This window comes from Urocitellus parryii, chromosome 8 (genome assembly GCF_045843805.1).
Source record: "Urocitellus parryii isolate mUroPar1 chromosome 8, mUroPar1.hap1, whole genome shotgun sequence".
Taxonomy (NCBI): Eukaryota; Metazoa; Chordata; class Mammalia; order Rodentia; family Sciuridae; genus Urocitellus; species Urocitellus parryii.
The window spans coordinates 70403130-70429327 of NC_135538.1; the positions used below are offsets into that span (position 1 = coordinate 70403130).

At 42.4% G+C, this 26198-nt stretch overlaps 1 protein-coding gene across 1 annotated transcript in view; it reads right to left on the minus strand.

Moving 5' to 3' along the window:
- Ankrd6 (ankyrin repeat domain 6) overlaps positions 1-26198 on the minus strand; it is a 180710-nt gene that overhangs the window by 36362 nt on the left and 118150 nt on the right. Inside the window, exon 2 of the mRNA XM_026410983.2 lies at positions 14735-15010. Within this exon, the coding sequence (XP_026266768.1) occupies positions 14735-14854 (120 nt within the window). The 5' untranslated portion in view covers positions 14855-15010. The remainder of the gene's footprint in view (positions 1-14734; positions 15011-26198) is intronic.

The window sequence follows — 26198 nt, forward strand, 5'->3', positions numbered from 1 at the left end:
CCACCCACCATGAGCTGAGCAGCTTTTCTCCACCATGTTCTTTCCAAGATTCTCTGCCTCACCTCAGGCCCAAAGCACAGAAACCAGACGACCATGGACTGAGACCTCTGAAATCGTAAGCCAAAATAAATCTGTCCCCCGATAAGTTGTTGTCTCAGGTGTTTGTCATGGTGGCAAAAAACTAAAATAGGCAGAAATGGCTAGTCAGAGACCACATTAGGAGAACTACTGACAAACCACTGGTTTGCAACTCTATTGCATATTAGAGTTACCTAAAATCTAAACACACACACACTCCCAATTTTTATCCCCAAAGGGTTGGATTCCATTAATCTAGGGTGGGGTCTGGATTTTTTTTTTTTTAATTTTGTTTCTAAGGTTCCAGGTGATCCTAATGTACAGTCAGAGATTATGAACCACTTTTAAAACCACCAGTTAAGATGGGCCACCACCTGTGACCAGGAGAGTGAGAGAAGGCAGAATCCCTGTATTTCCCTTTCATTCAACCAGCAGAAGCAGAGGCTCAGAGCTGGTTCACAGCCAGGAAACTGAATTGCAAAGGGCCTTGAGATGTTGCCAAGCAACCACCACAGAAAAGTGGCCCCACTGTCAACAACTCTGGGGGCACTGGCCTGGAATGATGCTTTGTTCAGGCAGGTTGAGCCCTGTGGGATGGACTCTAGCAGAACTGCTGTATCGCAACATCAGAGTGACTCCCATTCCAGCAGGTGACCCATAAATTACACTAACAGGTGATTAAAAAGGCCACACAGAACAAAACTGTCCCTGCTATTCATTCTGAAGAGCCAACTCCCAGTTGGGGACAGGGGTGGGGAGGGCTCTGTCAGGAAACATTCCAGGAGGATTCCTGTTGAGATATTAATCTCCCACCAACTAGGATGACACGGGAGCCCGGCCAAAGGTAACCAGTTTAAAATAAACCTTGAAATGAAGTGTAGATGTTTATTTCCCCCAGCAGATGCTCACATTTGAAGCTGAGCCTCCTCACTGGACTCTGCAGACCAAGGTGTTTACACAGGAGTGGGGACAAGGGGTCAATTGAGAACCACAACCTACAGAAACAAGCCAGGGAAGACTGCCTCCATCAGACTCCATGGGGCCCAGGAGCTCTAGGTCATGACTCTGGCCATTCATTTTCCCTTGCCAGGTCACAGCTCCTGCTTTGGCGTGCCAGATCCCACTTACTAAAGGGCAGGTCTTTCAGACCAACAATGCCTACCTGTGAACAAGGTCTAACAGAAGAGCGCTAGACATGGAGGAGCAGAACAGAGAACCGAGTACATCAGAGAAGTGAGAAGCAAGGGTGCTGGTTGGTGCCCCATTCCTGCAACGCAATCTCCATCTCTGTCCAATGATGTTCCAAACCAGACAGAGAGCTGAGGCAGAAACCAAATGAATAAAGGGGCAGAAACTCTGAAGAATGGGGGTGGCATGGAAGGGAGGCTGGATTACAGGAATCAAGACTCAGTTAAAAAAAAATGAAGTTTAAGCAATTTAACCAGGGGTGTCACAAAAGGGCAGGTGGGTAGATGAGACTCAGATGAGGTGAAATGGAATAATTTAGGTCCAAGTAGTATAATAGGATATAGCCCCCTTTCTCCTGGGGATCATGAGAAATACAATAGATCAAGGTCTCAAGGTCAGGCGGTCTTTTGAGGTAAAGAATGTCTGTGTATCAAAGTTCCTCCATTTTTCCCATGCTCCCCCCCCCCGATTATGGATCAGCATCCACTAGTGGAGGGAGGGCTGAGGAAGGGGAATGGGGGGCAGGAAAGATGGTGCAATGTGATGGACATCATTACCCTAGGTACATGTAAGACTGCATGATGGTGCGACACTGCATTGTGTACAACCAGAGAAATGAAAAGTTGTGCTGCAATTGTGTGCAATTGATCAAAATGCATTCTGCTTGTCATATATACCTAATTAAAATAAGTTTAAAAATTGTAAAATACCATTCTTGGCTATGAAACTATTAGTATAATAGCTAATACTGAAGGATAATAACTATAATTTGTTTTCTTTTAAAAAAAGAATGTATCTTGTCGTAGCTTCAAAGGAGAAGCAAGGTAAGAGGCAAGAATGGTAGAAGGTTAGTCAAATAAGTGTTAATTTTATAAAGATAATATTCAGGTGGAACATGGTCTTTGAGAGTTTAATTTGGATGAGGTTAGTAAGGCCAACAGAGGTTAAATGAGTTCTCAGGATCTCAAATATCATTTGTGGCAGAACTGCAAGAGCTAGAATCCTGGCCACTTAGGAAAGTGGGATTCTTTTGTCATTTAGGACCTAAGTGTCCTAGGGGACCTTTTATCCTACACAGTATTCCCCGAGAGTTTCAACTGCCTGGAAGGATGTGGATGGGGAACAGAAAACTTTAAAACTCTTCTCAGACTATGATTCAACAAAGTTATAAAGACATTCAGAAAAAAAAAATAGGGGAAGAAAAAGTACCATAGACCAAAGAAAAGCAAAAATAAATAGTAAAACTAAATTTAAAAATAACTTATAGTTTAACTTCCAGACTGTTCTTTCCTTAGCAGAAATGTGTTTTGTCTACTTGGATGAGTGACACAACACATCTTAATCAGACTTTAGGTGACAAGCAGCAGCAAGGGCAAGTTCCTTGGGTGACAAAAATCAGGCAGGATCCATGACAATTTCAGATGGGAAGAATGAGCTAATAACAAGATAATGTGTAGTGGGGCAGATAGTAATTCCTGTCCTGGGGGTAGTACCCCAGTCCTACAAGGATAGGGATACTGGGACATTCCCTTAAAATAAAAATAAAATAATTTGGAGAGGTAATAAACTTTTAGTAATCAACTACTACTAAAAGATTTAATAAGAGAATTCCTTTTGAGGTAATACAGTAACTGGGTTTGCTTCTAGAAAGGTCCACCAGAGATTTAACTGGCTGTTAAGGATTCCATTGACTCCTATAGTATATTTGTCCCTAAGTGATAAGGCATAAGTTAATGGCTTTGCCGTCCCCTCACAGGAAGCTAAAGTGGACTGTCTTCAATGGGTTGACATATCCACAGAAGAAAGTTTGGGGGTCCAATGCATGAAGAACTGTGCATGGAAGGTAAGAACTATCCTTTCCAGAAATAAGAATCAGTGACTTTTCAGTAACTGTTAATATCATGTATTTTTCTTCCGTTGTGGGTATAATGAATTAAGGAACCATACTTCCCTTTCTGAAATAGACCCAAGTCATAGTGTTATTATTCCTCTGGTAAGTGCTATATTCTATCAAGGAAATGTTAATTTGTTTTGAGTTGGGGATCTCACTATGTTGCCCAGGCTGGCCTTGAACTAACCCTGGCCTCAAGCAATCCTGCCACCTTATCTCCTGAACTGGCTGGGACTATAGGCGTGTACCATCATGCCCAGTTTAGTATTAAGAACTTTTATATCTACATTCATATATAAATCCTGTTCTCTTCTATTTACTTGGTTTGGGTATTAAGGCTGTGCTGGCTTTGTAAAACAAATCTAACTTTTCATTTTGTTTTAGGCTTGATGTTAAAATATAAAACAGCTGTGAGACTACTACGTGACTCTAGTACCTTTTCAAAAATTCCATCTTTGATTGCATTTCCAATCTTTTCTATGTAATTAGACTAATATGCTTCTTTTGGGGTCAATATTTTGGGATTTTTTTATTGTGATAAAATATATGTAAGTGTACAATTCAGTGACATTAAGTATATTCATAATGTTCAACCATCACCACCATTCATCTCTAGAACTTTTTTCCAGATTAAATGCCTTCTCCTCCTTTCCTTATTGAAGTGGATAGAATTTCCAGAACTATATTGAATGAGACTATTAAGACCAGATATCCCTGCCTTATTCCTTGTCTTAGCAGGAAAATGTTCATCTCACAATTATGTAAAATATTAGTTGTAGGAATTTTGTAGATACCCTTTATCATGTTGAGAAAGTTCTCAATTTCTGGTTTTCTGAGAGTTCTTATCACAAATGAGTGTTGAATTTTGTCTTAAGCTTTTCCTATGTATCTGTTACCATGATTATTTAGTCCTTCCTCAGTTATCCATGGAAGAGTGATTCTAAGACCTTCCAAGGATACCAAAATCCACAGATGCTCAAAACCCTTATATAAAAGGGCACAGTATTTGCATATAATCCTATCCACCCCATATTGCATACTTTTTAAAAATATTTTTTATTGTAGATGGACACAATACCTTTGTTTTTATGCAATGCTGAGGATCTCATCCAGTTCCTCAGTGATACATGCTAGGTAAGCACTGTATCACTGAGCCACAATCCCACCCCCTTACTGTACACTTTAAATCATCTCTAAATTACTTAACACTCAGGCATAACTATACAGTATAAACCAGTGACAGTAGCACCACGTGCTTTACAATTAAGACAAATGGTAAAAAGCCCTCCCCAACTACATCCATTGTTCAAGACAGACAAGACATCAAAACCAATGCTAGCATGTGATCACAACCCCTTGATGCAAAAATTACCAGTACCCTCATTTTAAATACATTTCTATATTAAAAGACATGCCCAGGAGGAATACAACATAATTTTAGACACATTTTGACTATATGCAAAATGAAGGCATGCCACAAAATTGCAATATGATCGTGAACCAATATTGCTATAAATATGCAAATTCCCAATCCACAACGATACGAATGTTGCTCACCCTTTGACTTCCTTGCTACTCTGCCTATGGGACATATTAATCCATGCAATAAATGATTCTAACCCTGTTATCCATGTTTGATTCTATCCTGCATGAGCTAAAGGACTCACTGAGTCAGTGATAGTACCTAATACAATGAAAATGACATAGTTACTATGCTATATTGTTTAGGAAACAATATGAAAATCTGTATATATTCAGTACAGATGCACTTCTTTCAAGTTTTTTTTTTTAAAGTCTCTCATATAAACCTTTTTTTGAAAAAAAATAAAGTATACATATGCAAGGCTTAGATTTTAAATGTATTTACAGATGAGGAAAGCTTCTAGGCCTAAATAAGTTTTTCAAATATTTCTGATCTGTCTTTGGTGGAATCTGTGGATGTGGAACCTGAGGATACAGAGGCCCAAACGTATCATTTCTCTTGTTTAGCCTGTTATTATAAACCAAATGCATAGCCCCCAAATTCATGTTGAAATTCCCAACATCACCCCAGTGTGATGTTGTTTGGAGGTAGGGTCTTTGGGAGGTTAATGAGATCATGAGGGTGGGCTCCCATGATGGGATCAGCACTCTTAAGGTAAGACAGAGAAGAGCACTTTTGCTCTCTACTAGATGAGAACACAAAGAGAAGGCAGCCATCTCTAAACCTGAGGCATGTCCTTTCTAGGAACTGGATCTGGCACCTTGATCTTGGGACTTCCCATCCTTCACATACAAGGATCTGTACAAAACAAATGTCTATTGTTTCAGCCCCACAGTTTGAAGCACTTTGTTGTAGCAGCCTGAGCTAAGACACCAGTTGAGGGGCTGAGGCTGGGGCTCAGCAGTTGAGCGCTTGCCTAGCACATGTGAGGCCCTCGGTTCGATCCCCAGCACCATGTAAAAATAAATAAGGTATTGTGTGCAACTACAACAAAAAATATTTAAAAAGAAAAAGACACCAGTTAATATGTAGATTGTACTGGCTGCTGTTGAACAAACATTGCATACTTGGATCATGGTGTACAATTCTCTTTCTACACTGCTCGACTCAATGGAAACAAGGGCTAAATGCAGACCAAGCACAGCTCTGCCTACTCAGCCACACACCCTATCATTGGTTTAGAACAACCCAAACATGCAACAGCCAACTTCCACTGGAAACAAACCAACAGGCCTGCTGAGAAAGAATTTGCAGTCTCCAAACAAGTTCCTGGCTTAATTTATTTTCTGAAACCCAAGTCATTACAGCTGAAGAGAAAGGAGAAAACAACCAAGAAGGACTCAGCAGATTCACCAGGGACCACCTGGGCTGGCTCTGGGCAGAGCCCCAAGTGGGCAACTCACAACTCCTAAAGTCCCCTTCCTCTCTGGCATCTTCATTTCCAGAACGTGGGTTGGGAGAACGACGCTTTGGAAGTCTAACAACATGCTGATTGCGGGCCTGGAAACCAATGATCCTCCAACACATGCTATTCAGGAAAAAAATAGATAATTTAGGGAAGACTTTAAAATACTGATACCAGCTGTGCCCCAACATTGTAACATTTCATTTAGAGTGGTTAGGACCAACTAACCCTTATGACTTTGGGGAGTTTATTCAGACTTCCATGATTTGGGAAAATTTTTTACTTATATTTAGATTGTGTTACAAAAACACTCAGTTGTATGGTTAGAGATTTTAAGTTCAAACTGCTGAAGCAATGGAATATCAACAGCACTGACAGACTGCAAGGGTGTGTGTGTGTTGGGTGGGGGGGCAAGATGGCTCCCTGACCTCACACCTAGGTTCCATTGGACCTCTGGGAAACGTTCCTGCCAGGCCTGTCCAGAGCTGGGGAAGAAGGGCAAGCAGAGCCACCTTCACCCCCACTTAGAACCACTATAAGTCACGCCTTCCACAGAGGGAAGGAAGGCACACAGGGAAGGCCCTGCACTCTCCTAAAAATTCCAGGTAGGCAGGGAAGGGGGCAGAGAGATGGCAGCTAAGACTCAGGCCAACTCCGGATTCTACTATAAAAGCACCTCAGCAGCCTCTCCTGAAAGGTTCAGGTCAGTTTTGAATCTTGCTCTCCTCAGAGTGTCTCTGCAGAGGCCAAGACAGGGGTCATATCAGACCCACCGCATGAATTCTTATATTGCCCCTCTCTTATATTGGCCATCTCTCCCTCCTCCAAAGAGCACCTCCTGGGCACCCACCTACCTTCACTGGAAACACAAGTCACAGTAGTGCTTCCTAATCAACACCCTCATCATAGCAAGCTAACACTTTCAGACTATTATTGACCCAGTACTTTCCTGTGCATTGTCTCAGATAAGCCACATAATAATTCACAGCATACATTTTCATTCCCATAATTCAGATTTTTATTTCTTGCTAGTAAACTTGTTTCTAGTTTGGATTGACATTTGGAATATTCCATGACATTCTGTGAAGAGCTACATAACTTCCAGATGTATAAACAGTGATTAGCCCAGTGTTCCATACAGAGTGCTGTCCTGACCACAGGCAAGGCTGAGACTGCAGGGGAGTACCTACTCCAGTGTGTGGTCCCCATCTGCCTGGAAATTCCCCAAGCCCAGGCCACAACCCAGACCAATTAAATCGGAGCCTCTGGGCATGTGCCTGGGCCATGGGATATTTTCTAGGCATTGATATATTTTATGGCTCTCCAGGTGATCACACCCTATAGTCAGTACTGAGAAGGGCTAATGGAAAAGAAGGTCTGTGCCTCTGTCCTTGGGCTGGGAGACAGGCATCCTACTGTCCTTTGAGTCCTTTCTTCATCCTGGAGGACACGACACTGTGCACCTGGCATGGATTACCTCATTTAATCCTCACCACGAATCCCCGAGTGTCCTTCTGCCACTTCACAGACAGGATATGAAAGGACAAGGAGGCCAATAACCTGACCAGGGATGCAGATGGCAAAAGGGATTCTAGGTAAAAATAAATTGAGAAAGTCTTTAAAATGGGTGGCAAGTTCATGGAGACAGAATGGTATTGCCAGAGGTTGGGGAGAGGACAGTAAGAAATTAGTGTCTAAGAGGTACAGGTTTCAGTATGAGAAGGAAAAAGTTTAAATTTAAACGTGGGGGTGGGGGATACATCCACATGACTGGATATTATCCCATCATAGATGACCATCCACTTGGAAGTTTTCTCCACTTCATTACCTATTCTGTTGCTCTGAGCTACTCTACAACTCTAAGTTGTAGAGCATCGATGGTGATACAAATACCTGTGTCCAGTGAAGATTCAGGGGAATATTGGTCAGCTTTACATATAATAGGCAAATTTCTGCTTTCTGAAGGCCTACATGTTTGCGATTTTTAAATTTCCCTTTGAACTAGTTAAACATCTTAATGGTTTCCTCATTAATGGGTTCAATGAAATCTTAACACATCTTCATCTTATAACTCACTCAGAATTGCCACCGTAAGTCAAATTTCCACCTTTTTTTTTTGTACCAGGGTTTGATCTCAGGGACACTGAACCACTGAGCCACATCTCTGGCTCTATTTCTCATTTTGAGATAGGCCCTAAACAATTTAGTGAGACCCTAAATTGCTGAGGCTGACTTTAAACTCATGATCCTCCTGCTTCAGCCTCCCAAGCTGCTGGAATTACAGGTGTGCTCTGCCGTACCTGGCTCCTCTATTCTTTTTCTTTTTTTTTGTTGTTGTAGAGGAACCCACAATATCTATTAATTTTTTTAATGTGATGCTGAGGATCAAACCAGTGCCTCACATATGCTAGGCAATGAGCTACAGCCCCAGCCCCTCCCCAATTATTTTTGATGATAGACTACAAAAGCCCAAGTTTTCCCAGTTGAGATTTTCTTCCCATAGGGAATACTTATAGGTATTATAGAACAAACAGCAGATGTTCTAGGGCTTGGTGCGTAATCTACCCTGTATGATGCCCTGAGTCTAATACCCAGCACTGAAGGAGAGGAAAAAATAAAAATAAAAGCAGATGCTCTGTTTGGCCTGACATGTAAATATGTGCCCTCAACGCCCTGTTTGTTTCAAATAGAGTACAACTGCTCCGTGGAGCACATGGATCCACTAGCCTGGAGCAGAATTGGGGGCTGTGTCAGCCCTGTGGAGGCTCCAGCCCTCCTGCCAAGGATACACTGGGACACTTGGGTGTCAGATCAAAAGTCTTACACTGTCAAGGGTGAGAACCCTCCACCCACTTGTGAATGGAGAGCAAGAAAGGGGAGAAGAGAGATGGGGTTCCCTTCCATTAGCCACTTCCCTGCTCTTCTAATTCCCAGGCAGCTGGCCCCAGAAACAACTCAGAGAAAATCCTATGGAACTCATGCTGAAATGAAGGGAGCAAAGGCCCAACAGAGGTCAAATCAGTTACAGCAGAGAGCTCCCAGAGAGAATGCTAGAAAGGTAAGATGAGTTCAAATGAAAGAGAAGAGGGAGGAGGGAGCTGTCAGGAAGAGAGCCAGTGTTCCCTTGGGCCAGTGTCTGACGGGTCTCTCACACATTGCTGATGGAGTGTAAATTGGCACCACCCCTTTTTAGAGTGATTTGGCTATAGCTATCAAAATTACAAGGGCACACACACTCTCCCCCAGCAGTGCTACTTAGAGAAATCAAACATCACACTGTGCAAAGAGACACCAGAAAAAAGTTGCTGCAGTGTAATTTGTAAAAGCAGAAGATTAACACAACCTAACTGTCCATCAATAGAGGATTGGATACATCAATTATGGTTCATCCATGTATCATTTATACATCATTAAATAAAGAAAAGTGAAGAAGGGTATGTATAGTATTCCACAATTTGTATAAAAAGAGGGAAACATCCGAGTGTGGTGGCACACGCCTGTAATCCCAGTGACTCAGAAAGCTGAGGCAGGAAGATTGCAATTTTGAGACCAGCCTCAGAAACTTAGCAAGATTCTGTCTCAAAATAAAAAAAAAATAAAAGAGGTTTGAGATGTAGCTCAGTGGAAAGCACCCCGGGTTCAATCTCCAGTACAAAGAAAAAAAAAAAGTAGGGAAACATCTCAAAGAAACAGGCAGCATACCTTCCAGGTGGGAAACCCTGGTGAGGAGACAGCATGGGAGAAAGATTAGTTAAGCTTTGTAACTGCTTATTAAATCATTACTAATTTAAGTATTTTTAAGAAATTATATTTTAATAAATTAGTGCATAGAGTCCTCTGGAAAAAGCACATGACCTACAGCACATTCTCCAGTGAAAGTTTTCACCTGACCAGCAACCTTCTATGTTGTGAGCCATCCATGGGCTGCGTTTGGTCCACCATGCACCGAGCCTATTGAATAGGAACATCTGGTGTCTGGGAATGACCAGTGGACATTCCTTCTGGTTAACTGCCCTGACACGTTATGAATTCATATTCGGTTCTGCCAAAGGTCCCACACAGCAGAGATGGGGTGACCTGCCAAGATGCCAATCAACCTGCTGACTTCAAGACAGCATGAAGCAAGAATCCACCCCTGAAATCTCATCCCTGCCTTTGATGAACCCCCTTAAATAAACTGCTGGAGCCATTTTGCCTTGTCTAGTTCCAGCTCCTGTGTGGACTAAACCTACCAGGGCTCAGTTTTTGAAAATATATTTGATTCTTTGTCTTTTGTTCTTCACTAGTTATTCTAGACTTCAATTTCTCAGGTGTCTTACACCCTCCTTGGCAGGAAGAAGAACCCTCCAATGAGAGGCTGGCCATCACCCCCTATATAAGTAAGCATATATTTTCTCCCCCACCTACCTCCTGGGAACTGTGAGCTTAACAGAAATGACTATACAACAGGCTGGCAAATCCAAGTTCTGACCCACACCTTTGCAGTAAGTCTTACTATTAAACACAAACCCACAATTTGAAGTAGACCGGGTCCCCAACTGAATGAAAATGGTGCCTTTCTACTAGAGTGGGCAATGTATTCCTGTCTGCCTGGGGCTATCTGTTTATGCTTACTGGAAAGCACAATTATTAGTAGAAACCTGTATTGGTCAGCTTTCTGTTACAGCAACAAATATATAACTTGTAAAGAGGAAAGGTTTGGCTCATGGCTGAAGAGTTCTTTCTGGTCTGTGATGGGGTAAGCCTATGGTTTTTAGGCCTCTGGTGGAAAGGCAACACATATGGAGCAATACCTGGTGGAGCAAAACCAATTGCCTCATGGACAGAGAGCAAAAGAGGAAGTCCAGGTGGGGACCCATCATCTCTCCAAGGGCATGCCTTTCACTGATCTGAAGAATGCCCACTAAGCCCTGCCTCTTAATGATTCCACCTCCAGCATCCAGGGGAGACCAAACCTATAACACAAAGGCCTTTGAGGGACAGTCACCTAAAATTCCTTCATTATTAAAGGTGTTATTGTTTTGCATGAATATAATAACCCCACCTACACCCAACTGGGTCTTTCCCAAGCATTTTCAAACTTTCATTCAGATAATGAAACTCGGACTCTACGCTTCTAAAAGCCCTGACCCAACCATCTCCAAGATGTGTCTTTCAGACAGTGTCCTACCCAAGCCCTGGCTCTTCACCCAGAGGATCCATTGAACTTTATTCCTAAAAGCTCTTGATGGGCCACACTCATTTACCTCCTATCTAGTGGAAATCATTAACATATCAATGACTATGCCTTTTGTCCCAGGAATTCTCTTTCTAGACGTTTACCTAACAGATATTCTCCTAAATCTGAAAGACACCTAGCATCCTCTATGATAGCAAAGAATGCAAAATTTGTAGACAACCTAAATGCTCATAAGGAGGTGACTGAATAAAATCCACAGTTTATCCACACAATGGGAGATTGGAGCCATTATAGCTGACAATTCCATCTGTGTTCAATGATAGGGTAAATCTTAGATATGCCTCTGTGGAGAGCAGGCTGTGAAAAACATGGAAACTAGTAAGCAGTTCTGTCAAAAATTTAAAAATTGAACTACCACACTATCTAGCAATTCCACTTCTGGGTGCATATCCAGAAGAAATGAAAGCAAAGACCTGAACACTCATTTACACCCAGTTTATACAGCACAATTCCCAACAGTCAAGAGGTGGAAGCAACCCAAGTGTCCATTGATTCTGGAAAGGATAAACAAGATGTGATATTCACATAAAATGAAATATTAATCAGCCTTAGTAAGGAATGATACCCTAAACATGCTATATACCACGCATGGTGCTAAGTGAAATAAGTCAGTCACAAGGGGATGAATATGGTAGGATTCCACACATCTTGAGGTACCCAGAGTACTCAAATTCAGGAAGATAGGAAGTCGAATGGTGGGTTCCAGGTATCAAGACGGGGAAATAAGGAGTTAGTGTTTAATGAGTATAGAGTTTGTTTGGAAAGATGAAAAAAATTCTGGAGACGGATGGTGACAAGTTGTACAACAATATGATTGTATTCAATGCCCCTGAATTGTAAACTTAAGATGGGCTAGGATGGGCAGCACAGGCTTGAAATCCCAGCAACTTGAGAGGCTGAGGCAGGAGGATCATAAGTTTGAGGCCAGCCTTAGCAACTTAGCTAAGGACTGGGAATGTAGCTCAGTGACAAAGGACCCAGGGTTCAATCCTCAGTTAGCAACGACAAAAAAAACCCCACAAAGGGCTGGGGATAGGAATGGGGATTGATAGCAAGTGGCTATGAAGTTTCTTACTGGGGTGATAGAAAAGTTCCAAAATTAGAACGTGGTTGAATTAGTCTTCCCATGCTGCCAACAACAGAAATTTCTCATAGTTCTGGAGGCTGAGAAGTGCAAGATCAGGGTGCCAGCATGTGGGTTTTGGTGAGCTCTCTTCCTAGCTTGCTAATGGCCCCCCATCTCAGTGTCCTCACATGGCAGGGAGGAAGAATAAGCTCTCTGGTATCTCTATTTATAAGGACCCTTATCTACCAATCATAGGGACCCATGCTCATGACCTCATCAAAATCTAATTACCTCCCAAAGGGCCCGACTCCAAATTCCACCACTTCAGGGACCAGGGTTTCAACATATGAAAGCTGGGGGGCAATTCAGTCTGCAGCAGTGGTGATGGTTGCACAATTCTTTAAATGCACCAGAAATTACTGAATTGTACAATTAATAATGGGTGAGCTTCTCAGCCTGTAAAGTATACCTCAGTAAAGCTGTTTGTTTCCATTATTGCAGCTCTGTCAATTTAGGAGAGGCTCATGATGTCACTTCCTCACTTAATGGAAGGAAAACAAATGGCCCACTAAAATCACCTTCAGGACACCAAGTTCTGACTCAGTACAGTGGTCCAGAGGTAGCACAGAAATAAGCTTAAGCTCTCATTGTTGTTGCCGTTTATGGTAGCACTGGGAACCAAGCTCAGGGCCTTATGAAGTTTATGTTAAAAACTTGCAGATAATTGGGAGTTCATAACCCACTTGAATCAAACTGTGAAATATGATGTATTGAGAACTATGTAATGTTTTGAACGACCAACAATAAAAAAAAAAAAAAAGAAAAAGAAACTTCCAACAGGGCAATTCCACCATTCCCAAACTCTGTGCTGTTTTCCTATATTAAAATTTTATATTATAAAAAAAAAAACTTGCAGATGCCAGCCAGGGATGGTGGTGCACACCTGTAATCCCAGCAGCTTGGGAGGCTGAGAGAGGAGGATCATGAGTTCAAAGACAGCCTCAGCAATTTAGCAAGGCTCTAAGCAACTCAGTGAGATCCTATCTCAATACAACATATAAAAGGGTTGGGGATGTGGTTAAGCAACCCTGGGTTCAATCCCCAGTACCCCCCCCCAAAAAAAAAACCTTGCAGACTATGTACTTTAATAATTGCTATCATTACTAGCTTTTCAGGGTTGTTATATTATACCTGTTTTACAGTTGCAGAAACTGAAGCTCAAAAAAGCTAAGCAACTTGCAAATCAGCAAACAAAGCACAAATAAAACCTGTGAGCACATGCTGTAACTACAGAGTTCATATACTCTCTTGTTTGTGATTGCCTGGGTCCTGAAGAGCACTATGGGCAGATCACAAGAAGCCAGGGTTAAAGCTCACTCCATATTCAGTTATAAACAATTTATTTCTGTGCATCCCACTGTTAGGCTCCATAGGTGACCTACAAGCAGCTCAAGATCCTCTTTTTTTTTTTTTTTTTTAAGAAACCTGTATGCAATACAGAGAATATATATGAGTAACTGAAAATGTGAGCTGGCCAATCTCTAGATGTTAACAGATGATACTGTTTGAAAATTAAACTCCTTCTCTCCATCTCTACAGCTCTCTGGGGTGGCCTGGAGGGTGGGCTTAGCAGCCTGACTCCATGGGTAAATTTGCATTTTTGCCTGGGGAAGTTACTCAAATCCCTTTGTGCCTCAGTTTCCTCATTTCCACAGTGGTGGTGAGGAGAGAACCTCCACTAGAGGGCTGTATGCTACAAGCTAGGTAAGTGCTCACCGTTGGTGATCCTCCACAGGTATATTTGAACTTGACATCTAACTGCACAGGACTGCCTTTTCTTGGCCTTGCTACAAAACTGCCTTTGATCAGTATGTTCTCTCGTCTGCTACGGCATCATCTGTTGGTGAGGGGAAAGCAATGTCCTCCATAGTTTGCCATTCATTTTTCATTGACTCATGGTGGTGGTCATTTGGTCCAGGCTGTCACTGTGTACACAGAGACAGTGAGACTGTGCGGTGGGGGTTTTCCCAACCACTAGCTGGCCCTAGGAGGCTTGTTTAATGTGATTATCACACACCCTGCCCAGTGAGCTTTTGTGTCCCAACTACTCTCAAGAGATCTCTTGACCGTTTGACTAAAATAAGTAGGTAAGAAAAAAAGACATGCTATGATTTTAAAGACTGTCAAATGCTAATTACAAGTTATTTCATTTGAAAGATGGCAATGAAAGCATTCGTAATACCCCTCCTTTCTCCCCCAAACCTGTCACTGGACCGAAAGCCGGTTCTTTTGAAAGCTGTGAATCAGAAACAACAGTTTTATGGACAATGGTTAAGAGGTAGGCTAGTTCCCAGGGAATGGTTGCAGCGTTTTCCTCTTGTTACCTTGGTAACCGCTACCTTGGCGCCCTTGTTGATGAGCTGAACCACATTCTCTGCTTGGCCTTTGTACGCAGCTATGAGAAGGCGTTCTGAAAGCGCAGCGACCGCATCCTGCTGGCTCATGAATTAGGAGAGAAAGAGGTTTTCGGCAATACGGTGGACAAGTTCCTTTGGCTCAACACGAAGCCACTGGCCTGGGCTGGCATCCACGGGTAGAGATGTTCACAATCATTAGAAGGTGCCTTCTGTTTTATTTTTTTACTATGCCATCTTCAGGACCTAGGGATTATAAAACAAAGCTGTAATCAGTGTCATCTGACACACAAGTACCCAAGCAACCATGCCTCTTCTCTGACTTAAGGGCATTCTGCTGGTTGCACACTGCAGGGAAGGAAGCCAAAGGGAGACAGGTTGTACAGCAGCACACTCCATGGCAAAACCCCTGAAGGGAGTTTCTAAGGGGAAGGCAGAATGTGCTAAGCCCCCTTCTCTTTCTCCCACTTCAGCAATATTCTCCAGAGAAGAATAACCAGGACTTTAAGGATGGCTCTGCATTTTTGTCCTGGGTAGAAGAGGCCTAATATAATCTCCCAGACACCAGCTGGTTTACACATCCACTTCCAGCAGATAATCATACTGTGAATCTTTACCAACAAGATTTTGGACCAGGTTTTTTGGGTACACCGCAGCTGGTCTGCTGATTCACAAAGGCAGGCTGAGGCTGGTGGACTACACCTCCCAGAGTGACAGATGGGCTCTCTCCCTGGGGTTTTCTCGCTGCACTCATTGCAATTGTCTCCCTTTACCCTGTTCTTACTGTAACAGTACAGTCTCCTGAGTTCTGGAACAGATGGAGAGCTGGGCACAGGCTCCGCTGACTACCCAGTTCCAGATTGCCAAAACAATCCACCTTGAGACCCACATGGATGCTAAACCCGACAGCAGCTCTGTCTATTCAGGAGAGGCTCATGGAGTTGCTTCTTCACTTAATGGAAAGAAAACAAATGGCCCACTAAAGTCACCTACAGGACACTAAGTCCCGACTCTGGGCAGTGGTCCAGAGGTAGCAACCAGAAGTAAACTTAAGCTCTTCTTTCCACCCAATGACCAAAATGAACAGGATTTAAAAGATTGACTCCTCTCAGTAACCCCAGTCACCATTAGACCAAACCCAAGCCACTGATAATTATTTCAAAGGGGAAGAGTTCTTTGGGCAAAAGAAGGGATGCTTAGAGGTCTAACCCACTCCTGCTAGGAGAACAAGTAAGGGCTTCTTTGTTTTTTAAACCACTTATTAAAACATCAACATATACAAATGGAAATAAAGTGCTGTATCCAAAAAATACCATTCTTCAACCCAGAACACCACACCTTCAAATTCTAAAGGTCAAGAAGAATACCAGCATATTTTTACAATTGCTTCCAGCAAACTCAATAATTCTTTCAGGCTCTAGAGATTAAGGCCATTTACCCTGACCTGGCTTGGAAAGGTCTTGGCCATATTGGGTTCAAGCAGTCATCTGGTCAACCACTCTGGGAGACTGGGGTTAAGGGCCCACACAGAAAACAGACATAGGACATCTCTCTGTCAGGACTATGGTGGGTTTTACAAATGGCATTTTATTACAGAAAGTGTTAGCCAAAAATAAATACTGTAACTTTAGAAAGATAATTGTTATACCCACAAAGCAATTTGTGCATCATTACATTTTCTTATCGTTTTTCATCTCTAACCCAAAATGCAGGCAAAGGGTAGCAAGGAGAGGAAAATAGAAGGAATATGGAAAACCCATCCTTCTCACCAGACTCATTAGAAGCATCACAAATGTGAAGGTGACATCCAAAGCAGGGATGCCTCAAGTAGCTACAGTCACAGATCCTTGGAATGCATCAGAAATATTTCTGAACACAAAGGTCAATGAAAAAAGAAAGTTAAGACTCAAAAACACAGAGATGGAGCAAGAAATTCCATTGAAAGTTTCTATAGCCATACTGTTTGGGCTTTATGCTTTCTAAATTGTCATAGTATTTGGAACTGATCTGTGTTTATCAACACAAGTACAACATCTTTTTATTTAAACCAATTATACTAAGTTTCTGCTCCATTTACCCAAATATTGCAAAATCACTCCAGGCCCCAATGCAAGGAAAATACACAACATTAGACATGGGTTCCTAAATGATCTCCTTTCTCAGCCATTCTCTCCTTCATTCTACCCATTTGTTCTCTCTGTACACTTGACCTTACCCCCCCCCCGCATTCCATTCCAGAACCTTTTATGCAATGGTATTTAAGTCCAATGGCTCAGTTTATACAAAAATTATGCCTAAAATTCTACTCCATAGCTTAGCTCTTAAGGTTACAGACCTTGGCGGCAATCTTAGCCGAGGTCACACCAGCAGCATTGCTCAGTCTCAGTAAGGGACACAAGGTCCAACTGGCTTCAGGTGAATTGATGGCCACGCCACTTCTACCCTCCTGTCTCATGCAACAAATTCAGCCTCTCAGCCTGCGTAAGAACTTCTGGCTGAGTGAACCTTGTTTAGACGATTGCATTTAAATGTCCAACCCATCTCTTTTTTATTTCTTAGTTATAGTTGGACACAATTCCTTTATTTCACTTATGTATTTTTATGTGGTGCCGAGGATTGAACTCAGGGTCTCGCACGTGAGAGGTGAGTGCTCTACCACTAAGCCCCAGCCCTCATTATTAATTTTTCTAGAAAAACACTACAGTGTTGAGAAAATTTTGGCCAGAAATGTCATTTTGTTTTTTGCTTTTCAATTACATCTATTTAAGAATGCTCTTTACACCTCTGTCCCACCACCACCAACAATATACCCATAGAACAGCTTGCAGGAGAGGTGGGCTGGGAAGAAAGATAATCTGGATACTCCCCAACCCCCATGAGAGTTGCACAGAAAACTGCCTGCAAAATGAGGAACAAAATGACAGATTCCAATCCCTAGTCTGCTAACAGCAGTACTTGGACATCTTGAGCTCATTCCCAATTTAAGTACAGTAACAGCTTCACTGCTAGGACCTCCAGTATTTGCCTATAGGTGCTTCACACACAGGGTAGATATGAAGAGATCGTAGCAGACGAGTCTTCTCTGCTTCCCATCTCCTCCTGCACCCTCACTTGGAGAAGATATTCTGCTTCTCATCTGATGCCTGGAAATCAGCAGGTCAGGCAGGACAGAGCCAGGTGAGGGCCAAGGGGTAAGAGGGGATGGACAACCCCCTACAGTGTAATGAAAGTGGCAACCAGCCTGCAGTTAATGAGTTAACTCCACTGCCAACCTGTTGGGCCTGGCGGTAGCAACCCCATTCCCTCATTAAATCTGAGCTTCCTCTTCCAAATAGATAGCTACCATCCAAGACATTTTCCACTCCTGGCAGTGAGGAATTTCCTCTGCCCCAAGCCTATCAATGACATCCCTCTTTGTCACAATGCTCATTTTTCAGTGTTCTGGAGGAAAAACCTTAAGTGCAAGCATGCTGCCCATTTTTAACCAGAAAAGAAATAAATTCATGAGTGTAAGTATGTAATAAGCACCCCAAATCCAGAAAGGAATTCAGCCTCCTAAGACAGACTACCCTCTTCCCAGCCTGTTGCCCATCATTGTTTTCCAATTTGCAAATTCCTTTGTCTCATCACAAATGCCAGAGGGTCACACAGCTGCTTGGTCTGTGATGTGATAGGTTTTCTTTACACAGCAAAAGTCTAAGGTTTGCTTTTGCCGTTTTCTTGCAGATTTATAATAATGTTGCCTGGTGCCAATATCTCAAAGCACTACATTCAAGTCTCCTGACAGGCAAAATATTCTAAGAAGAGACCTTCAAAAAAAGTCCCAAACAGGCATTATGCACAACCCGCCAGGAGACGGCCCCCAGACCCCCAGAGCCCTGTGGTCAGGCAGTGCCACCAGTCATAATAATTAGCTTTGCTCTCATTGCTCCAAATCCTGCATTGAAGAGATTGTACTCACATCCGGGGGTCTGTCCTCCCTGTTGTACATCATGTTCTGTTTCTGGAAAACTGCGGTCAATTCTTTGCTGGCGACATCATTCACTTCCTAGGGCCGTCACTCCCAGTGGGTCTGCAGTGATTTACCACACAACGCTTGCAGCCCTTTTTTTCCCCTTTAGTCTCCTCTGCCGACGCTGGCCACACTACATCTAAAGGCTTATTAAGACATCCATTCAGCTCGCAAGGTTTTGTGGTTTGCCAGCCTGATCATCACTGCTTCTGAAAGTGTTGGGTCTTCAGATTTTGTTGGACTGCTTCCTCCTGCCGGCAGAGGACCTGTAACACTGCCTGGATCAAAGAGCCAGGCAACGATTCACAGATCAGCAGAACGTTTCTGAATGATGCTCCGATGACGGAGAAACGAAGTTTGTGTTCTTTGAGCAGTAATGCAAGAAAGGAGAGAACATGCAGGAAGGGCCAAAATCTGTAACAAACCGTCTTCATAATAACAAAACGTCTTCCCTTGTGGGCTCCCAGGCAGGGAAGCTCTGCATAGTGACTGGGCAACACGGGAGATGGGGTCTGGCTGAGCAGCCATCCCTGGTGCTTGCAAATCCAGTTTGCCTTACAAACTCTCCTCCACAGTCTCCATGGTGAAGGGGGAAGGGAGAAAATGAACCCTTCAGAAGCTTTTACAAGTGCTGCAGGTGGCACACGGCAGGTGTGCCCTTGCAGCCCACTTGTTGAAGAAACTGAAACTTCCCACCTGGAGGGATCATAGGAAGGAAGAAGGCTTTTGTTTTGGCTTGAGTCAGCATCACACATTTCCCCCTATTTTTTCTAAAGATAGAATCATTGGCCCAGAGATGGGAAAATTACTCTGTCAACATAAATCTTCTGACCCGTTATCCCCCTGAGGCTAAGAGCTCCTGTGGGCAATAGACTAGGATTCTGCTTTGGCCATTCTTTGGCTTATACCAAGGACGAAACAGGCTGGGACTCTGGCCAGTGCATTGCAGAGAAGATGAATTTCAATGGGGAAATAAATTGTCAATAAAATAATAAAAGCTTTTTCTCCCACCTTTTTCTGGTACTGAGGATTGGACCCAGGAGTGTTGAACCACTGAGCTACACCCCCAGTCCCTTTTTTTTTTTTTTTAAATTTTGAAACAGTTTCGCCAAGTTGTTTAGGGCCTCCCTAAGTTGCTGAGGCTGGTCTCAAACTTGCAATCCTCCTGCCTCAGCCTCCCAAGTCACTGAGATTACAGGCCTGTGCCACCACACCCAGCAAGCTTTTTCTTAATACACAAAACTTGTACAGTTACCCAAAAGCAATCACTCCAAGAATACTGTGATCACCATTGGAAGATAAGTGAAGTTGCAACAGAAGTGAATGTGATTTAATCTTCAATTTGAAGAAGTTCATCACCTGCCACCAACAAGCCACAATTAGGGTCCAAAAGAACAGGTGACAGAAAAGACAAACCAAGTACAACACAAACACAAAGCAGAGTGGCTTGTTTCCTCAAAGTTCCCAGAACATTTCCTCCTGAGAATATCTACTCCCACAGGTAGGGACCCTTAAAAACTATCCACAGGGACAGACAGCACTGACTGCTCATGAAGCCTGGTGTCCAGGAAGGTTATCTGCAAAAAGAAAGGAAATGACAGAGCAGAGACACTCCTTAGCAAGCTTCTGACTCACTCTGTACACCCCACCCCACCATTACAAAGCAACAGGTACATCCAAGTACACTAACTCTTCTCTTCTGAATCTGACACCTACTGAATCTTTGAAATAATCATCCTTGCAGGAGGCATAAAAACTTTGTTGCACACAATTCATAATAGCTAAACTGTGGAGCCAACCTAGATGCCCTTCAGTGGATGAATGGATAAAAAAATCGTGGCATATATACACAATGGAATATTACTCAACAATAAGAATAAAATCATGGCATTTGCAGGTAAATGGATTGCATTGGAGAAGATAATGCTAAGTGAAGATAGCCAATCCCAAAGAAAACAAATGCCAAATGTTTTCTCTGATATAAGGAGGCTGACTCATAATGGGGTAGGGAGGGGGAGTATGGGAGGAATAGATGAATTCTAGGTAGGACAGAGGGGTGGGAGGGAAAGGGAGGGGGCAGAGGATTAGCAAGGATGGTGGAATGTGATGGTCATCATTATCCAAAGTACATGTATGAAGACTCAAATGGGGTGTCAACATACTTTATATACAGATATGAAAAACTGGTATATATGTGTAATAATTGTAATGCAAAAAGCAAAGTACATGTATAAAAGCATGAATTGGCATGAACATACTTTATATACAAGAATATGAAAAATTGTGCTCTATGAGTGTAATAAGAATTGTAATGCATTCTGCTGTCGTGTATTTTTAAAATATAAATTTAAAAAAAAAGTCTGCTGCAGAGGAAGTTGGATGACACCTGGAGGCTCTTGAGGAAACCTCGGACATAGCCTCTCATTAAAAGCTGCTTACAGGTATAAAAATCACACAGGAGAAACAATCAAGAATATGAGGAGAGCCTACAGAATGGGGGAAAATCTTTGCCACCTACACTTCAGAGCCTTAGTCTCCAGGATCTATAAAGAATTCAAAAAACTTAACCTTAAAAAACAAAACCACAACCACCAAATAAATAACCCAATCGATAAGTTAGCTAAGGAGCTGAATAGACACTTCACATGAGAAATACTTTTGGTCAACAAATACATGAAAAAATGTTGAACATCTCTAGCAATTAGAGAAATGCAAAATAAAACTACACTGAGATGAAATCTCACTCCAGTTAGAATAGCAATTTTCAAGAATACAAGCAGCAATAAATGTTGGCAAGGAATGTGGGGGGAAAAGGTACACTCATACATTGCTGGTGGGACTGCAAATTAGAGTAACGACTCTGGAAAGCAGTATGGAGATTCCTCAGAAAACTTGGAATGGAACCACCATTTGATGTGGTTATACCACTCGTTTTATATCCAAAGGACTTAAAACAGCATACTGTGGTGATGGTGCCACAATGTTTATATCAGCTCAATTCACAATAGATAAATATGGAACAAGGCAGGTCCCATCAACAAATGAATGGATAAAGAAAATGTGTATATACAGCATGGAATATAACTCAGCCACGAAGAATGAAATTATGCCATTTGTTGGTAAATGGATGGAGACTGTCATATTAAGTGAAATAAGCCAATCCCATAAGATCAAAGGCCGAGTGTTCTGATATGTGGATGCTAGCTCACAATAAATGGGGAGGCAAGGAAGAATAGAAGTACTTTGGATTAGACAAAGGGGAATCAAAGGAGGGAGGGGGAATGAGAATAGGAAAGTTAGAATGAATTGGACATTACTTTTCTATGCTCATATATGAATACACAACCAATGTAATTCCACATCACGTACAAAAGAATAGGAATTTGTATTCCAAGTATGTATGTCAAATACATTCTGTTGTCATGTATAAGTAAAAATAAAATTTTTAAGATCACAAAGGAGGAATAAAGATGCATCACTGAATAAATATATAAACAATGAAAGGCTTATGATGTAGAAATCTCCTTTCTTCATGCAGGATAATAACTTATTGAGTGGCCAGCACTGCTAGACCACCAGAACCTCCAAGATGAGGCTTGGCACGCCCATCGCTTAGCAAATGACCACTTGCCCTGCTCAAACTTCAGCCTAGCATCATCCCTGCTGGTTGTTTAGCCATCCCCACTTTCCCTAAGATGATATGATCATTTACTAATCTATTAACACACAGTTTTCTATAGGCTCTGGCCTTGGACTGAATTGTATCTCTCCAAGTCCTCATGGTGAAGCCCTAACTCCTAGTGTGGATGTATTTAAAAACAGGAGATGATTAAGGTAAAATGAGGTCATGAGGATGGGACCCTGATCTGATAGGATTATGTTACTGTAAAAAGAGACACCAGAGAGTTCACACGCAGATGTGCCTTACCAACCTCCCTCCCTCTGCAGTAGAAAGGCCATGTGAGCCCAAAACAGCCATCTGCAAGCCAGAAAGAGCCCTCACCAGAAACTGCTCTGCACGACTTCAACCCAGGACTTTCAGCCTCTAGAACTGGGAGGAAAATAAATCTGTGCTGCTCAACCCCCCCAATCTGTAGTATTGTGTTAGCGTGGCCTGGGCACACTGACAGCTACTCTCAAAGTATAGTTGCCGTTACTGGTACAAGGTCTCCTGGTTAGACTGAACTTGAAGGCAGAAGCCAATTTCAGTCATCTTTTCTCCCTAGTGCCTGGCTTGGTGCCTGAAACAAAGTTGGCCTTTAACGTCCATTAAATGGAAAATAGAAAAACTAACAACCAGTGACTTTTCATAGTTATAAATTGAGCCTGTGGATTCCAGAAGAAAGAGGAGGAGTGGGTGCAGTGGTGAATGCTGATAATCCCAGTGACTATGGAGGCTTAGGCCAGAGATCACAAGTTCAAGGATGACCTCAACCACTTAGGGAGAATCCATCTCAAAAAAAAAAAAAAAAAAAAAAAAAAAAAAAAAAAGGACTGGGGATGTAGATCAGCACCCCTGGGTTCAACCCCCCCCCCCAGTACAAAGACAGACACACACACACACACACACACACACACTGGGGTATCCACCTAAGCAGTTCATCTTTTCCCTTTCTCAGCAGATGAGGCAATCTATGGCTTCAAACCCTCTTAAAGATAAAAGGATGTGTCATTCTCCTTTCTCCCTTTCTCCCACTGGTCTTGTGGCCAGAATCACTGTTCATCTCGTGGCAGCCCTTAGTGACACAGGTCTGTCAGCACTGACGCATTGGACAGCGCCACAGCCTCTTGGAATTTTCTTTTCACCACCCTGAAACCCTGCTGGGCAAAGCCAGAAATGCTAAAGATGATCAAAATAGCAACACCAAACAGCAGCAAAACCATCACTGCACAGTATCTCTCATAGTCATTGCTCAGCTCCTAAAGAGCTCTGGAAACTGGGAGAGAAATAACCCCTGCTTAGTGGCTGAGGGAGAGGAAGTCCATGAAGTTTTCACAGGGAAGGTGTTGGAGACTGTGTAGGATTTTGTTAGGCAGAAGAGTAGGGAAAACCCAGGCAGAGGTAACAGCAAGGACAAAAAGGAAGAGTGGCCTGAAAGAACATGGAGTGAGAAAGAGGAGTAAAGAGACAATCTCAGTTGGAGCTTCTAATACAAGGACAATGACCAGATGTTAGAAAATCAGGCAGCAGTTGAGCCACGGAAATATTTCACATCATGCCAAAGAAACTGCACCATCTTTGTGACTGGAGCTCTGGAGACTGATGAGCACAAGAGTGACTAGTCATATTTTTGCTCTACTTGGAAAGCAGGCACACTAAATTAATTATAATTATGGGTTTAATGCTACACCCTCAAGATGGCAAGCATGTGACTTTTTCTTCTCTCATTTACTCCTTTTATTCTTTCCCTTCTATTTCAATAGACTTCTATAGAATAGTCAGATTTATAGAAAAACTGACCTTCATCCATATATTTGGTACATCAATGAGTTGGTGTTGGCACCTTGTCTAACTGGAGTCCAAGATTTACATTAGGGCTCACTGTGTCATACAGTTCCATGGGCTTTTCCATGCATCTGCCATTAAAGTATACAGAATACTTTGATTGTCCTAAAAATCCCCCGTGTCACATCTATTCATTTCTCCCTGCCCCACTTCCAAAATCCTGATCTTTTCATGGTCTCTCTAGTTTTATATTTTCCATAATGCCATATGGCTAGAATCATTGTATTTCAGATTGTAAAAGAATACTGCTAAGTCAAAGAAACCAGTCTCTAAGTGTCTTTTTTGTGGTTTGACAGCTCATTTATTTTTAGTGTGAATAATATTCCATTGTATAGATGCAACATAGTTGATTTCCCATTTATATATCGAAGGGCTTTTTGGTTGCTTCCAAGTTTTGACAACTATGTATACAGCTTCTATAAACATCCATATGCAGGTATATTGTGTGGACATGTTTTCATCTTATTTGGGTGAATACCCAGAAGTAAAATTGCTGGACCATACCACCCAACAGTGCTTAGCCTTGCAAGAAACTGCTGTACTATCTTCCAGTATGGCTGCAGCATCTGCATTCCTACCAGCTAGTTTAACATTGACCTAACTGCCAGAGGCAATGGTAACTTTTTGCTCTTCTCACTCTTTCTGTTGCATTAGACACTGCTACCATCCCTCCACCAAACTTCCTTCTTTCCTTGGTTTCTGTGACCCACTCTCTCCTCCTACCTTAGGCTGTTTTTCCTCACTGAAGGGCTCTTCTTTTCTGGTGCCTTAAATTTTGAAGATCCCAGAGATTCTTGGTTATCTTCTCTGCTTGTTTTCTTCTCTAGAAGATCTCAGTACTTCCTTTCCCTGCTGCCCACATCCTCTTCTGCTGCCTAGATACAGATTTCTCCAAGTCTTCTTTAGCCTTATTCACTTTTTCTGAAGCTCTATATTTAAACACTCAGCCACTCAACAGGCATTTTACTTGGATGTCTCCTATCAACATGTTCACAACCAAAACCCCATCCTTCTCTGCAAATCTGTCCTTTTCTTGTGTTCTCACCTTGGTAGGGCACTGTTAAGGGTTTGAATATGAGATATTCCCCAAAAGCTGTGCTTATGCAGGAATAGTCAAAGCTAAAATGATTGTATTATGAGAGCTGTAACCTAATGAATCCATCTTAGTTTGAATGAACTGACTGGGTAGTAACTGTAGGCAGGTAGGGTGTGACTGGAGAAGGTGGGTCACTGGGCTCATGCCCTGGAGGGGTTGGTCTTCCTGCAGCCCCTCCCACTTGCTGTCATGAGCAGGGCAGCTTTCTACCCACATGATGTGCTGCTCCTTGGAGTTAGAGGAGGGAAAGACTGAGACCTCTGAAACCCTAAGTTGTTCCTGTAAAGTATTTTGGTAACAGCAATGAAAAAAGCTAACCAAAACGGACTATCTTATCTAGCAACCTATTTCACCTAATCTCAAACATTCTTACTTCTTCCCCTTTCTTTACCCCCACATTCAATAAAAGCACCAAATCCTGATTTGAGACAATAAGGCATGGAGATTTAAAAAAATAAGAAAAGTTTTAAAGACAGTCCTTTGTTATGTTGCCCAAACTGACTTTCAACTCACAGTCCTCTTGTCTTGGTCTCCTGAACAACTTGGACTTTAGACATGAGCCACCACATCCAGCTAGGGCAAGTTTCTCAATGATTCTAAGCCTACTTCTGTGTTATATAGAAAAAAGTAACAGTTCTTATCAGGTGGTAACAAAATATTGAATAACATAATGCACATACTATATACCGAACTTGGCATATAGTATGTGCATTATGTTAGTATGTGCTTGGCACATGGACAGTTCACCTAGCACGTGCAAGGTGCTGGGTTCAATCCTCAGCACCACATAAAAATAAAGGTTGGGCTGGGGATGTGGCTC